The sequence below is a fragment of the Paroedura picta genome, chromosome 13, assembly GCF_049243985.1.
Source record: "Paroedura picta isolate Pp20150507F chromosome 13, Ppicta_v3.0, whole genome shotgun sequence".
Taxonomy (NCBI): Eukaryota; Metazoa; Chordata; class Lepidosauria; order Squamata; family Gekkonidae; genus Paroedura; species Paroedura picta.
The window spans coordinates 18,895,323-18,911,849 of record NC_135381.1 but is presented as its reverse complement, the minus strand read 5'-3'; the positions used below and the strand labels follow the sequence as shown (position 1 = coordinate 18,911,849).

Sequence of the window (16,527 nt, the reverse complement as noted above, 5' to 3'; positions counted from 1 at the left end):
GAGCATGGGGGGGGGGGGCTTCCTGGCCTCTGAGCCTCTTGGGACACCTCAGTTTCCTCACAGGCCTGCCAGACAGGATGGGGAGGAGCTGTCTAAGTCTCTTGACTGGGTCAAAAGCAGATCAAGAAAAGGAGAGACAAGATAAGTGGCAATTATCACAAATATATTGGCTATATAAATCATACATTTTTTAGAAGCTGGAAAATATGGTTACTATAAACAATACTAGGCAACATCTTGTTTTTTTTTTTAAATGCTACTTTTTAAACTAGACAACAAATGATCTGCAACACCTTGTTTGGAAATCAGTTCTTGTTTTCAAAAAGCCAATTTGACAGTAAATTTGCTTTTTTGTGTTTTAATCTTCGCAGCAAATCAAAACTTCCAAAACTTTATCTTTTGAATGGCCCCTCCCCCGGCCAGTTTCCTCAGAAACTGCAATATTTTTTGGGGGGGGGAGGAGGGGTTCAAGCATTTGTGAAGAACATTGTTCCCCCATACTTTCCTGGGGGAAGCCAACCAATGAAACTCCCTTGAAGTGGCTTTGGGTTTTAGCAATGTTAAATGCATGGTTAATTTGGCTCACTTGGCAGGTTCTATACTGAAAGAAAATGCAAGTCCTTAGAAATGTGGTGCTAACACAGTCCAGTTAAATGAATCCTGAAGTCACGGCGGCTCTTTGCCACCAAGGCAGTGCTCCAGTCTGGTCCACAGTAGTGGGAAACAAGAAGATTCCTATGCCGACTATTTCTGTTCATGGTCTCTTTCAGAAAACTCCTGGGAATCATTACCAAAAAGGACGTATTAAAGCATATTGCACAAATGGCAAACCAGGATCCGGACTCCATATTGTTCAATTGAGCCCAAGTACAGAGGAGGGTTGCACCTTTAGGAACTTTCTAGATGAACTCCTACATTTTTGTTTCTCTTTTTATTGAGAATCCGGAGCGATCTTGAGAATTTTCCCCATATGGATCTAACAATAATCATGTTTTATTTTTTCTACAAGATAACCAATTGCACTATGTAATCTGTGGAAATAATCTTCTCTTTAGAAGAAAAGACTTTATTATATAACCCTTTGAAGTTGCATTGGAAAAAAACCCATGAAGGAGTAAAACAAACCAATATAACAGAATAAAATGGTTGCTTTATTTTTAATTAATCTCTCTTCTCTGGTAAGTTGGGGGCAAGGGGGAGCTTTCCTAATGCTCTGCAACAATCAGTATGAAGGTTGCGCTATGAAAGGAAACTGTTTACCTCTCCATAATGGGAATTATTACCTGGAAACATCTGGGAGTCCCATTCTTTCCTTCCACTCAGTCCCCTTTGCATGAGGTTTTGTGCTGATGCTTTGAATAAGAACCCCGTTCAAGCCAATTCTGAAGGGCAACAGGTTCTTCTTTGTGAATAACCACCAGAACTTGCCTATTTAAAATGGCTGAAAGCACAAAAGTTGGTATCCCTCAGCTGTAGCTTAGCCATGAGGGGAGGCTTGCCCTCTTCTCCTGTTTGACTGGCCCAGCTTTTAAATACCCGTTTGGCTTCCTGCAGTTTTGATGCCCCAATAAAACTATGGCTTCAACTCTCCAACCCCCTTTTTCTCATTGCACTTCTGTTTTTACTGAATTAAAGACAGGCAGTTCAGAACTCTTGGATCTATTTTGAAGAGTATTTCGGGACTTGCCTTTCTGAATATTTTGGGGGCTCCTGCAAATGTTTGTAATTTTCAGCTTTGCTGTTTTGACCCTTGCTGGTTTCCTCCTCATCCTTGGAACCTCATCGAAAGATCAGAGCTGCCTGGCCTGGAGCTCTCTGCCTGCTCTTGCACTGACTGGTTGCCCGGGTCATAGCCTGGTGCGGTCTTGAAACAAGCAGCTGAGATGGAGCCTGGTTTCCGTGCATTGTTGAGATTATAACTTCCTCCTGTTGCCCAGATGTCTGAGGGATTGGAGGCAGACTCCCAAATCCATGCTATAGTGTATTTACAATTCTCTAGGGCAAATGCTGGCAGGGGCTCATGGGAATTGTAGTCCATGGATATCTGAAGGGCCACAGCTTGACTACCCCTGCTCTAGGGGCTTTAATTTGCTTGTGCACTGCTGAAATGTAAGACAGCCAGGGACTGTAAACTGAAGGAGGAAATGCTACCTGGTATTTTCCGCAAACCTTCCTGATTCCTTGTGTAACCCAGGCTTTCTACTAGCTTTTTTGTGAGTGCGGCTGAACTGCTTTAGACAGCCTCCTCCTGATAAAATCAAAATGCCTATGTAGATCCAGACTGAATTGGCAATTTTCATCAATTCCCCCCCCCTTCTCCCAGTTTAGACCCTGATTCCCCATGTGCAGTATCTCCGGCCGATCCGTGGGCTGATGGGAGGGGGTAGGGAGTTTCATTCCACTAATGGAAAATTTAGTCTGGATCTCATGCATAGGCTCCATCTTGAAATATACAGACTTCTCCATTATTTATGTGGGTGGCATGAAGGCCACTGGACAGTTGGCGGCATTTGAAGATAAACTTGCTTCTAATTTTCCCCGCCCCCTCCAGTTTTAAAGGGGACAACTTCTCTCAGGTGGCTGACCACTTTGGCTTTCAACAGGCAAAGGGTGCTGCAGGCAGCTTCTCCGCTTCCTTTCCTCTGAGTCAGCCAGCTCTGGTAGTTTCAGCCTCAGTCACCAGTATAGCTCGGTGAGAAAGTTAAGAATGCCAGTTGGTGGCACACCCTGCACTAAGACAGGGTTTTTTGTGTGTGTACCTGGGTTCATATGCAGCAAGGAAAGGAAGTGAAACGCAGGCCCCCGTCTCCCAGATACCTGCAGGCTCTGTGCATGTGTGACATACTGACCTACATTCTGCTACTGCCGTGACGTTGTGAATTTTCTGTCTTTCTGGAAGCGAGCAGCATGATTCTCGCCCAGATGCCATGAGAGCCGTCAAAAGGTCACTTGTGTGAGCAACCCAAAGCAGGCTGATCCTCAGGAAATGATCCTAGGGCAATGGGGAAGACGAGTTTCACATTCTTTTAAGAAACAGTCCAGGATCTGGATCAGTAGAAATCACTAATAGGCAAGATTTGAAAGACAGTGAGATGTCCTGATCCAAGAAAACCCTACAGATGCCCTCTTGGGGCTATTTTTCTGTGCCCTCGATCCAAGCAACACAGGATTAGAGTCTAGTGTTCCTTCACATATCTGTTAGATGGTTGAGGCTTCTGGAGCACCTTACGTCACTAGTTCTGGCCACTTGGCAGAAAGCCTGTTTTCCATGGTCCGTGCTGGTAACTAGGTTCCTTCCGTGGGTCCTCGTTCCCCTTCAGCACATGTGAATACACATCTAACAGACAGGAGTACTATTTGCCGCAGGGACTCTTTAAATTCCAGATTGCAAGGGGCTCTCATGGTCTTTTCTCCCATGTTCCCACTGTAGAAGCAAATGGAGATTTGGGGTCTCAAGTGGTCTCATGTCCCTGGGCTTGCCACTGGGGAGCAATCTTGATGAGAGTCACAAACAATGGAGAAAATGTTGAGATGCTGAGCCTACAAAGTTATGCAACAACAGTAGGCAGGCGCCCTGACACAGGACGTTGTCTGTTGACATAAGCCAGTGCATCTGATTCAGATGTCCATATGTTTACTCCAAAGTGGAAAGGGTAGTGTAATGACCTGCCTAACACTACTGCTGGCACCTACCAGCAGATGGTTTTGCAAAGCACTCCACTTGCTTCATGCATCAAGGCGAAAAGCTCCAAAATATGTGCCTTCTGCATCGTTGTAGTTGATGTCCAGTGTAGAGACAGATACAAAGAGCTTATCGCCAGCTTTGAGATCAAAGAGGCCCCCTTGGTAAAGAGCATGGAGCCCATAGGTGGCATCCTGCGCCCAGCACTTGGTGCCCACGCCTTTGAGTAGTGGGATGGTCTGCCCATTGGTGCTCTGGAGGTTGATGCACTGCACCAGCTGATGGCCCAATGCTTGAGAATTCATGCCTTCTGTGGGGTAGTGGAAGTAGATCTGGGCATAGATGTAGTATTTGCCTGCCTGGTTCACCCGCAGCTTGCCGTCTTGGTAGGTGAGGTTCTGCAAGTGTGAATGCATGGTTTCGTTGGCCCAGTAGGGAATTGGGAGCTGGCAGGACTGAGGCAGCTCCCCAAAGAGGTTTGGGCTTCCTGCAAGGAAGACACAAAAGGAGGTGTCAGAGGGAGGCCAACGTCTTAGCAGCCTGCAAATGCATGATGGATGGCAGATGAACCTCTGTTAAGTGGGACTTTCATACTTCAGAGGCCCGTGCTGCTTTTACATGCTGAAGTCTGCTTCCCACTGCAACAGTGAAGCCACTTATTTTCAAAATTTTAGCTTGCCCTTTCCCAGGGGCTCAGTCTTAATTATAGAATCTGTTCTACTCTATATTTCTGGTAAGGCCTTGAAGGAGGAGCGTGTCTCATGGCTTGCCACTCAGATCTTAGCACCCACTGGCGGCCGTCCCACCTCCTCCAACTGGCTTGCCTGTCTGTCCAGCAGCCAGCTAATTGCTTTCTGCCCTCCATGTGAACTCCCAGAACCATCTGGCCAGCTGTTTAGCAGTTGCTGGTCTTGCCTGACCTCTGACCTGGCTTGGAGCAGTCAAAGCAGCAGAGCAAAGGAAGGCAGAGGCTGACCCTGACAGGGGGGGCTAAAGCCAGGGAGCCTCTGGGATGCTCAAAAAGGGACTCTGCTAGGGCAACATGAAAGCCTGAAAACTCATGCTGCGGAAATCTCCCACAATAGGAGAGGTGCTTGAGAGAGGTCTGCACTTGATCCCCCTCTAACCACCCCCTCTTTGTTTTAAATTGTCACTCACCTGCCTGGGATGGCTTCCAGCCCCTGAGCGTGAGGTGGGCTGAAGGTTTGCTGCTCGGCTGCCTGACCACCAGCTGTCCACCGGAAGAGTTGGTGGCCTTATTTGAAGTATCTGCAGCAGAAGAGAAGCAGATGTCAACCAATGTGTGTTGGAAATTAAGGAAATAGCTAAGGCGTTGCAAGAGGAATGAAGAAGAGTTGGTTTTTATACTCTGCTTTTCAATACCTGAGGGAGTTTCAGAGCGGCTTACAATCACCTTTCCCTTCCTCACCCATCCAGAGGCAAGGCAGGTGTGGTTGAGAGCTCTGCCACAACTGTTCTGTGATAAAAGCTCTAATCCATGGGTAGTCAAAGTGCGGCCCTCCAGATGTCCATGGACTACAATTCCCAGAAGCCCCTGCCAGCATTTGCTGGCAGGGGCTTCTGGGAATTGTAGTCCATGGACATCTGGAGGGCCGCACTTTGACTACCCCTGCTCTAATCGGTCACCGATCTGGGTGTGTGTGGAGGAGGGGGAACACCTGGCTCCCCAGATCAGAAACTGCTGCTTGTAACCACTGCATACAAATCCCAAATCCTCTGTCCCGAGAGAAGCCAGCTTTCATTAATCCACTTGCTCTAAGGGATTTAGTGCCTTTGAATCAGGGTATGGTTTCCTTGAAGCAGAATAGAATTGTTGCTTTCTCAAAGCACCCTGGCTGGTCACAACTTGATTATAGGAAGCAATTCACTGGTCACTGCTGGCTTTTATATTTGGAAATTCAGGCCAGAGGATAAAAGGGGCACAGATTGTGGGGGCGTGATCCGTTCTAAGACATGGCAGAAGAACTTGTCTTTCCCTGCCCTTACTATGCAAAGGGACATTTTTGCCCAAATGTCCTCTGAATTCAGATTGCCCCTATTATTTGATTTCCAAAATGATTTTTTTTAAACCAATGGAGACATCCTGCCCAACCTCCCCTGTTTGGACTCACCAGTCTGAGCACTCTTACGAATAACACTCTCCGTCACCTGAAAGAAAAAACAAGCACAGAGAACGTTCCTACAGTTCTAGTATAATCCCGAATTGACATGCTTGACAGTTAGGGAAGATGCAGGCCTCCCAAATTTTAATAGGGCTTTGAGACAAAAAATGAAATTAAAGTGGGACATGGCTTATTTCAACAGGCAGCACACACCGAATCTGATGCTTTCCCCCATATAGGGTGGATGGTCTCTAGGGGAGACCTGGACATCTCCTGGAATTACACCTCCAGATGCCAGAGATAAGTTCCCTGGAGAAAATGGCTGCTTTGGAGGGGGTATTCAGTGACATTGTGCCTCCGAGATCCCTCCTGTCTCTAAAGTCTACGACCTTTAGGCTCTGCCCCCAAATCTCCAGGAATTTTCTGACCTGGAGTTGGCACCCTTACCAATAATTGCTGGGGGGTGGGAGTGGGGGAGTGTTCTTACATCCCGGTCAACCCCAAAATGTGGTAACTCTGGACCCTGACAATTTTTGAAAACACTGGTATTCATCTACCGGGGGGGGGGGCAGAGAAAGGAGGCTGAAGAGTTCGACTGGAGCCCACTCCCATAATTCCACACTCCCGGTTCTGGAGCAACCATCTTCCCGCCCGAGGCTCACCATGGCAACGTAGGCCTTGATGTTGCTGGCCAGCTTGAGGCATGACTGGTTACCGATCAACTCGTCCAGGTCCGAGAGTTCCTCCATTTGCCTGAGGAGGAGGAGGCAGTGGCCCTCCTCAGAGCTGCCTTGTGCCTGGGCCTTGAGCTGAGCAAGGAGAGAGGAGAAGGAAGGAGATTGTTAGAGGTTAGATGGGCTTCTGCCTCTCAGTTGGAGCCATTGCTGGGTAAAAAGAGTGTGAAAGATCGTCCCTTGATGCACAAGCATGGAGCTGTTTCCTGCCCGCAGGTAATAGCCTTGTCAGAGAGAGCTGAGACATTTTTTCAATTCTGCCTCCTGCAAATTAATGAACAAATGCGTATGCAAATATACTGCCTGTAACCCACTTTAAGTCTCTGCCTTACAGCTGGCCGTAAGTGAAGTACTGATACGGACAGCTGTGGCCTCTGGGCCTGACCAACTGGAGTTCAGCCAAGGCGTTAACGAGAGCATATTCCCAAATCAAAAAATATATCCCAGAGATGAGGCTGAAGCTCCGCTTGTCCCCCTTTCAGGGAAGTCCACCTCCATTCGCTAGTTGGAAAGGCAAACAGGGCAGCTCTTTTTGCCAAGCAAAGGGAGGCAACAAAGACCCAGAGGGAGCAAGTCTGTATCTGCTGAGCATGGAGCCGAAATGCAGTGACTCACTGTGGTTTAAACTGGGCTTCTAGCCTGCCACATCAGTGAGCCCCGGAGGAACTGGGTCAGGCATTGTGAAATAAATTCTCTGAGTGTGCAGTCGTGTTTAGAAACAAAAGCTGGCATGAGAGAGGGCGCTGGGCCACAGACATGCCTGCTGGCTACTAGAGGCTGAGTCAGCACATTGTTTCCCTGCAGACAGTGCTGAATCATGACTGAACCCAAAACATGACCCACAGAAAGGCGAGTGAGACTATCTCTGCAGTGTGGATGAGCTGTTGCAGCCACCGTGGGGGAGGGGGCAACTCAGGAGGACAGCAAGAGGCCTGCCGCCTTCTAATAGGTCTCCTTCGTCTGTGAACTAAGACACTGACATAGTGAGAGATGCTTCCTACCAGGACATTGGGACATTTTGCTCACTGAAGTGCCACCCATTCCCTGCCCCTTTCGGTCTCCGTAAAGTATGATGCCAGACCCACATGCACTTAAATCTCCGTTCGCTGTTGTAAGACAGGACCCAAAAAGGCAATAACAGAACGCTGCTAGCAGCCACATAGAGCTTTCACCTCAAGAGTTCAATGCATCAACAGTGATTTACTACTAGACAATGACAGTTCTCTTTCACAAGTACTGGGGAGGGGGGTAGACCTTTTCTTGCACACAAGGGCTTTTTGTGTGCAAGAAAAGGTCTACCTCCCCCTCCTCAGTACTCACCCACAATAATACAATATATAATTTGAACATGGACACTGTTATCACAGTTTACAATACACCCAAATGCCTACTTTGCTGCCAAATACACCCAGACAACACAATCACTGGACCAAATATCAATCACACCATCTCAGGCTCATTTTCTTGCTCATAAATCAGTACAAATCTGGGATCAAGAATCACAAAACTGATATCTGTAGCACACTTCAAACTTCCAGGACATTAAATGTCTGACTTCAAAGTAGTGGTTTTGTTGGAACGGGACTTCAGAAACTGATCTGTGGGAAATTGCTGAGTTACCAGTTATTATACCACTGAATACAATGGAATCTTCAGGCCCTGACAGAGACACTGGCTTCTTATCTGGCTATATATGTTAATGTCATTCAGTTGTCCCTTCCTTTGTAAATTTATTTTATTATGCTGTATGTCCCTTCTTTGCAACATCTCCTCACCTGCTACCTATATGTAAAGGCTGATGCCTTCTGTTTCGATGTATCTGAAGAAGTGTGAAAGCTTACACCCAGGATAAAACGCCATTGGATCCAACTTTGCTCTGCTGCTTCAGACCAACATAGTTACCCACCTAATATGAGCATTACTCCTGAAGCCATTAATCTTAGGTTTCAGCAAAACTGCTGAGGGCACAAAAGGACCCCAAGGATGTTGTGTTTATAAAAGAAAGTGAACACGAAAAAAACTTGAAATAGGGAATTCAATATACAATAAATCTGATCTTTCCTAATCATATCCCACTTTCTACCTTCCTTTTAAAAAATGCCAGCTACCTAACCTGTGTGTATAAAGCACCATCAAGTTGCAGCCAACTTAAGGTGACCCTGTGGGCTTTTCAAGGCAAGAATGGTCAGAAGTGGGTCACCTGCCTCTGGACAGAGACCCTGGATGTCCTTGGTAGCCTTCCATCTAAGGACTAACCAGGGCCAGCCCTGCTCAGCTTCTGAGACTTGATGAGATTAAGCTAGCCTGGGCCACCCAGGACTGGGTATCTACCTAAACTAGCTAGATGTAAAAAGGACAATAAAAAGCTGTTTCTTAACTTCCCTGTAACCATCATCTCAATCACATTGTCTCATCCAGTCAGAACATTTCACTCCTTTTTCTCTTCCTCTGTTACTCAATCACTCCATTTTGTATACTTTCCCTGTTCCCAGTCCAAATTCTTACCTTTTAAACCGTCTATCAGGAACTATGTACTCAATTTCAACCTTTATGGCATTTTCTACCAATCTGACACGTCCATCGTCTTACCTTTTAAACTGCCTACCAAGAACTAAGTATACAATTTCAATCTTTATGGCATTTTCTACCAATCTTATGTGCGTCACCTCTCAGACATTCTCTATGCTCTCTCCCTTGAGTTGCTCTGACCAATGCTGACCTTCATTGATTCCCTGGGAGGTGGCAGCATGTTTACAGAGAATACCTTTGTCTTGCCTTTGTCTTCAGCCCCATGCCTACTGCACAGACAGGCACACGCTCACAGCTCATGGTCAAAGAGACAGGAAGACAATATGGTCACCTTTTTCCTAGCAGGGATCCTGTGCTTTTAGCAGCTGTAGGATCTACTCGTGGTCATCAAAGCAGGGAAATAATTAGTACAAGGAACGAAATACTACATTGGTAACACCACCTTCCCAAGATTTCTCCTTCCTTCCCAAGCTCAGGCCTGATACACACAAGGAATCTGGCAAACAGTATGCTCCTGGGAAAGCAACAACCAAAAAATGAATGCAACAGCATGAGCTGGGTGTGATTCTCCGCTCCCCCACATGCAGCCAGCTGGGTGACCTTGGGCTAGTCACAGTCCTGATAGAGCTGTTCTTAGGAGTTGTAATCTCAGGGGTCTCTCAGCCCCACTTATCTCACAGGCTGTTTGCTTGGGGGAGGGGAAGGGAAGGCGATTGAGACTCCTTCAGGTACTGAAGAGTGGCGTTTAAAAACCAGCTCTTCTTCTTCCCTGCTATGATACCCACCAACCTCTATTCTTAAGTATACTGCATCTGCACATGGAGGTTCCATTTAGCCATCACTAAATAGTTGCTGCTCATATATGCACTCTAGCCTTCCATTTAAAAATAATAACTGTGTCTGAGGTACCTGACTGCCAGAGGTCATTTCCACGTGCAAGTTATGATGGCTGAAGCAACAACTAAAGGGAAGGCAACACACATGTGTGAACGCAGCCTTATTCAGCTTTGAGAAGGCAGCAAAGATTGTTTTCCAAGCAGAATCCCAGTCTGCAACAGGCTCCTCTTGAGCTGGAGGGGACTTCCCTTCCCCTGTTTCCTGCACGCAAGTTTGGAAACGTGAAGCTGCAGCTTAGGGGAAAATGAAACTCAGATTAAGCCTTGAAGCTTAGTTCAGGGAACTGGAACAGCCACTCCCATCATTCTACGGCTACAAAACACACACTTGTTTGCCAATATTCTCCAAGAGCTATAAGAGCTAGGCTCTGATTGCTGCAGAATCACAACTGGTCTTGCACCACTGCCAGATAAGGAGAAGGTGGAGACTGCCGGCACAGGGAGCCAAGCAGCTCACCACAGGGATCCTTGAACCTTGTCTAAATGCGTCATACATGTTTGTGGGCAGAAAATCCAGTACCTGCCATGATATCACTGGGGTCAACTACCACTTATAGCCCCTGCTGTTTCTGATTCTTTTTTGGATGAGAGTACAAGCTACCAAATATTCACGGAGATTCTGCACTAAAGGACCTCACCACCCACTGGTTTTTGGAGATCCAAAGCCCCAACATGGCCACCATGTTTTATGGATGGAGGATTTGTTTTTAGTTGCTGGGCAATTGGCATAGATCAACAGTGGAAGCCATAAAAAAAAAATCCCCTGTGAACCTCAGCCTGGGGTGGTCCCATTAAAGATGGATAGTATCCGTCCTTTGGAAAAGGGGGGTCATGCTACCCTCCCACATACATGCAGGAAACAAAACAGACTTTCTGGTATCCCGAAGTTGAGTGGCAGGTTGCCGGCAATATGCACAGAAGCTGTAAGGGCCCACTTCAAAGAAGCTACAAGGAAGTGCTTTTCCCCACTGTGGTTAATTATTGTGCAGAAGAGTCACACGCAAGGCAGGCCACCACTGAAAGTGACATAAACGTTCCTCTGCCTTACCAGCATCTACCCACCACCACTTCTTCACATCAGATCTCTCCATGTGCAACTTGGGCCCCTCTCATCCAAAGGCTTTTTCTATTAGGATGCATTTGGCCAGCTACCACCTTTCCCAGGGGGACAGGATGGCAGTGTGTGGTTTTGTCTCAATTGAACTGATGGCCTGTAGATTCAAGTGGGTAGCTGTGTTGGTCTGAAGTAACAAAACAAAAATTGGGTCCAAAAGCAATGGTCTGTAGTGTTTGAGCTTTTGCTCAGTCCAACTACCTTTCCAGGGGTCCCTGGTTGTAACATCCCCATTCATTAATATGGCTTAATAGCCTTCTCATGTTGGTCCTCATCTTTGCCACCAGACGTTACTGGTCAGAATTGGCAGTCGCTTATTCGGGCTCTTATCCGTTCTTGGGAACTGTTATCCACTTGATCTACAGTGGCTTAGAATCCAAGAGTCTGGCCCACTCTAACCCACCTGAATACTACCTGTTGACTGATGAGAAACAGCTCTTTACTTCCAGCACCTCTGGAGAGGAAGGCTTGGTCTCCCCCATACATTATGACACAGCAGAAAATAGTTTCATGATACAACTCCCCACCCTCTTAGAAAACAAGAACAGCTTCAAGCAGCCCATCTTCCATGCACCATTGTGCTGAAACTTGTAGTCTGTTCCTTCTCAGTTTTGATAGGAACCAAAAATGTATTTAAGTCACCTGTTATCGATTCCTTCCCAAAGGACCGATTGCTCAAAACAACTGGGAAACTGGGAAAAGATCTCATTCAACTGAACCGAGCCTTGGTGATGAACCTGGTGGTGACTTGGCAGAGTGGTTAAGAGCTGGTGAGCTACGTTTGATTTCCCATTCCTCCACATGCAGCCAGTTGGGTGACCTTGGGTCAGTCATGGTCCTGATAAAGCTGTTCTGACTGAGCAGGAATATCAGGGCTCCCCCAGCTTCACCTCTCTCACATGGTGTCTGTTGTGGGGAGAGGAAAGGGAAGGCGATTGGAAACAGCTCTGAGATTCCTCAAAGGCCAGGCCAAGAGGGAGAGGAGAAGACTGCAACAACTGTGAGCTTCCCATCTATTTCTTGCACATGTGTGTGGATGTCTTTAAACAGAACTCAAATGACAGCAGATTTTGTTGCACATAACTACAGATTTTCCTATCAAAGGGCAGATGTGAAGAATAAAATTATGCCCATGGAGTGGTCTTGCAGCCCTTCCGAAAAATGCTCAAATCCCCTTGGTTATCATAACATAAACACCACCCCAGCTGAAGGAATTTCTGCAAAGAGCAGTCTAGATTAAAAAAAAACCCTGTGCCGCCTCCAGAGTCTCCCAAGAGGAAGAATTAAAAACAATTCCTATTGCACAACATAAGCCAAATGCAAAATTAAACTGTCTTTGGTTTATTTGGTGTGTTCTGGGTAAGTCCAACTGACACGTGGAGATTTTATGTGTCTCAAGTAGAGCTGAGGGCATTTTCTCACTTAGCAAACTAAGTATAAACTGGGCTAGCAGTTTCTACTGCAGACGTTGGAAAAATCAGCCTCCAGGGCAGGGGTAGTCAAACTGCGGCCCTCCAGGCGTCCATGGACTACAATTCCCATGAGCCCCTGCCAGGCAGGGGCTCATGGGAATTGTAGTCCATGGACGCCTGGAGGGCCGCAGTTTGACTACCCCTGCCCCAGGGTATCTCCAGCAATCTGAAAACCTCAAGATTTCACAACAGTAAAATCCTTGCTGTTTACTCTTGCCTTAAACGTTGAGCAGAGCAATTGCCTTTGGTTTATCTCTCCAAATTAAAGAGCCAGGTTTTTAAAGATGCAATGCCCTCAACAAACCCCCAGACCGAGGCTTGCAAACCAAACCCTGGCCTCGGGACCGAGGCAACCGACCCTTTTCTGTTCTCTGGTGCTTTTCCTCTACGGAAGGGAGTTGGGGGCTTCGGGAAAGGCAGGACTTTGCTTTCACTTTCCCACTGGGCTGTTTATCCCTCGGCTCCTGCTCGGCGATCCCGGCCCAGCCAGTGAAAATGCTCGGCCAGGAAGACTGGAGGGAACCTCGGATTCTCAACAGCCCCTCCTCCCTTCCGATGGCTGGTGGGGGAAGATTGAACCCAGCCCGCCGTTCCCGTCCTCGAGGGCGCGCCTGCAAATAAAGTTTGCAACTTCGCTGGGAGCTTCGCCGGGGAGTCCGGCAATCGCACGGCTGCCTCCTGCCGCCCACCCCCTTCCACACACCGGACTCCTGCCCAGGGGCGCAAGACAGAGTCCCCTCCAGGCAGTCCGCACGCCAGTTCTTCCCGCTAGTTTCCACGGAGCCCCAAAGCAAGGGTCGGCCGGCGAGACGGGGGGGGGGGGTGTCTGTGCGCGCGTGAGAGTGCGCGGTTCCTCCCAGGGACTTGCGAGGGAGCGGGCTTTCAGTCACAGTACTCGGGCTGCAGTTTTCAGCACGGCGACTTGCAAGCGAGTCTTGCAGCCGAAAGCAAGCCTCCGCCCCCCCCCCCCCAAAAAAGGAGGGATGTTTTGGCATTCCGGAGGAAGCCCCTCCAGGTGGGGCGAAAGCAGCGGACGGGGCTGACGAGCCGCTGGCGGACGGAGCTTGGTGGAAAACACCTGCGAAGGTGTCCGCGAGCCCCGCTCGCCGCCCGCCTCACCTTGGAGATGGACATCGTGAAGTAGACGAAGAGGCCGGTGGTGGAGGCGATCTGCAGCGCCAGGATGCCCATGGCGGCCACGGCCAGCCACACCGGGCTGCAGCGCTTCTTCCGACGGTACTTCTCGGCCCGGAGCCCGTCGCTCAGCATGTGGGCGGCGGAGTCGCTGCTGTCGGATCGGAAGTACGGCTGGCTCGCGGCTGCCTGGTGGGTCATCCTGGCGGCATTCAGAGGCGATCCGGAGCAGCTCCGCTTCTCCTCCCGTATAGCCGCTCCGCTTCTGGGCCAAAGGAGGTTGGCGCTGGGACTCGGACCCGCCTCCGTGGGCTGGGCGGACGAAGTTCAAACCCGCCCGCCCGCCGGATAAACAAAGGAGTCAGCCCGGCCACGTGGAGGAGAAGGAGGCGCCGCTTCTGCGGCGGCGGCGGCTCAGCCGATTTCGCCTCGTCCAACAAGCCTGATCCGACAGCGGCGACCCGCGTTTGGGCCACTTGATGGTGGCTCCGATCACTTGCCCGGCCGGAGGACCACTGGCCACATGGGATTAGAGCCACCGATACCGGCATATAGGCGCGGGAGGAAAGACTCCCTCTGGCGAACGGTGTGCGTGGGAGGGAGCTCTTCCCAGCCCTTCGGGCACAATATAAGAAGAGTCCTGCAAAATCCATCTACTCCAGCAGCCTGCCTCACACAGTGACCAGCCAGGCCTCCAGGCGACCAATTCTGCACACAATGGATAATGCACTTTCAATGTGCTTTTGCAGCTGGATTTTCCTGTGCATAACAGGAAGGCCATTGATTGTCTCTGAGATAACAAGACTTCCAACCTGTGTACTCTGCATAGACAGTAAATGATCCTCGGGGATAGGAATGTATATTTTGTGATTATTCTACAGGAGGGGGGATTCCCAGGTAAGAAAAGCATATAGCTGAATGACCCTCCATGAATAACCACATAGTTACCAGTTGGTATCCCAGATACCCAGGTAAGAGGCAGTTGAATGGAGCAGGGAGGAATTTAGAGGAGCAGACAAAAGCCTGTGGCAGCTCTTATCCCTAATGGAGTGAGCACAGCCATGGGGAAACGGGTTTAGGGTAGCTTACAGCCCTGTGGCGAAGGGCTTCTCACCACTTCTCAATTGCAGATGTAGAGTGAAATTTCACTTTGCTGTGTAGTCAGATACTCGTAGCTGCATGAACTTTACTAGCAGTGAGCCTGTGATAAACATCATGGCTAGCTAGATAGCTGTCCAAGGACAGCATCCTGGAAACCAAATTATAGAACAACGATATCCTAAATGAAATCCAGCCCGAAGGCGTTAAAGGAAAGGACTTTCCAAGGCTCTGCAGAGAATTACCAGAGATAAGGAGAGACAGACAAACCAGCAACAAGGTCAGCCTTGGACTAGCACAGGAGGTCAGGACCAGGAGGAATTTGGAGGGGGCGGAGAAGAGAGCAAAGCGGCACTCAGCCCTATCATGAACCTGCAGGTCATGTCAGAATCCTCTATCCAAGGGTAATCAAACTGCGGCCAGTGTTTGCTGGCGGGGGCTCATGGGAATTGTAGTCCATGTTCACCTGGAGGGGCGCAGTTTGACTACCCCTGCTTCTATCCATCGGAGGCAAGGCACACAGCACAGCTGCCAAGCAATTCCATAGAAAGACAGCAGGTCATTAATCTCCTCCCTCTGGGCAGAGATGGCAAGTTTTTCAAGTTTAGTCCTGGCTTGTATTGCTACATTCTTGAAACAGTTCTAAAGAAGTAACCTGTCCTCAAAAAGCAGCAGAGCCTGGGCATTCGAAAGAAGATAGCCAGGCAAGACAGGTACTATTCAGTGGCATCAGCTAGAACTAGTAAACAGGGTATTTCTGCCTTTGTTTTGTCAAAACATGCCTTTCCCCAAGGATTTAGTGACAAGATGTAGATGTATTGTAAGAAGACAGGCATGGGCTAAATCTCCTGAGCTAATTTGTTAATTGGCAGTTAATTATCATGGGAGGACGCATTTGCTTTTCACCATCATCAGGGCATCTATCCGCTTTGGTGCCATGAAGGCCGACACAACCAAAAGTCTTGTGGGGCCATAAAGAACAACAGATATATTGTGAAAAGTTTTCAGGGTTTAAAATCAACTTCCATCACCTGCAGTCATTCTCAGTTGATGGGTACAGAGTTGGGGAATTGTGCAAAACCAGTTTAGAAGGAACACTTTAGACATTAAAAATGCAGGTGTTGTATTTTGTATTCCAATGCTCACTTTTGTTATTGAGCATTGCAATAATCCTTTGCAAGTGTCAACATAAGAGTCTGTAAAATCTTGCTGGTTACAGTCTGGTTTGCGTTTCAGTCTTGAAAGTTTTGGGGTCAGAGCTGCATTTGAATGTGACTCTGCGAACTTTGGTGTTTGAGCTACCTTAGAAATCTCTGCTGCTCATGTTGGGTGGGAAGAAAGTGAAAAGATGGGACTATACCTAAATATCAAAAAGAACAAGATCATGGCAACTACTGGCAATAGCACCAAAGTCACAATTGACAACAAGAATTATTGAATGTATTGATGATTTCATCTTTCTTGGCTCCATGATCACTCGATGTGGATGCAGCTGTGAAATCAAACTGCGAATAACACTGGGCTGGAACGCAATGTTAGGCATGAACAGAATATGGAAAGGTAAGGATATCAGCCTTAATACAAAATGCCGGCTAGTCAACGCCTTTGTCTTCCCCATCACAATCTATGGATGTGAAAGCTGGACCCTGAAGGAGGAAGACAGGAGAAGAATAGATGCTTTCAGATTCTGGTGTTGGAGACGAATGCTGAGAATACCATGGACTGCCAAAGTTACCAACAAGATA

General features: G+C 48.1%; 2 protein-coding genes across 4 annotated transcripts in view; one reads left to right on the top strand and one right to left on the bottom strand.

Annotated features, from left to right (window-relative positions):
- The window catches only part of CLCN5 (chloride voltage-gated channel 5), a 29,900-nt gene extending 28,739 nt beyond the window's left edge, over nt 1–1,161 (top strand). For all 3 annotated transcript variants that reach the window (XM_077308834.1, XM_077308832.1, XM_077308833.1), the window contains one exon: nt 771–1,161. In XM_077308834.1, coding sequence (XP_077164949.1) covers nt 771–861 — 91 coding nt within the window. In that variant the 3' untranslated portion in view covers nt 862–1,161. The remainder of the gene's footprint in view (nt 1–770) is intronic.
- Nucleotides 147–14,143, bottom strand: LOC143823034 (tumor necrosis factor ligand superfamily member 10-like). Its single transcript, XM_077308835.1, has 5 exons — nt 13,670–14,143; nt 6,468–6,614; nt 5,815–5,851; nt 4,841–4,951; nt 147–4,169 (listed from the first exon to the last, which is right to left on the bottom strand). The coding sequence occupies exons 1-5, from the start codon at nt 13,883–13,885 to the stop codon at nt 3,727–3,729; spliced, it is 954 nt and encodes a 317-aa protein (XP_077164950.1). The 5' UTR covers nt 13,886–14,143; the 3' UTR covers nt 147–3,726.
- Nucleotides 14,144–16,527: the final 2,384 nt, after the last annotated feature.

What these genes read in the sequence shown, in the direction of transcription:
- LOC143823034 (XM_077308835.1), bottom strand. Translation starts at nt 13,885, where the DNA reads ATGACCCACCAGGCAGCCGCGAGCCAGCCGTACTTCCGATCCGACAGC. An exon ending in TCACGATGTCCATCTCCAAG is followed by an intron (nt 6,615 to 13,669) that starts GTGAGGCGGGCG and finishes CTCCTTGCTCAG; the next exon opens with CTCAAGGCCCAGGCACAAGG. An exon ending in TCGTAAGAGTGCTCAGACTG is followed by an intron (nt 4,952 to 5,814) that starts GTGAGTCCAAAC and finishes CTTCTGCTGCAG; the next exon opens with ATACTTCAAATAAGGCCACC.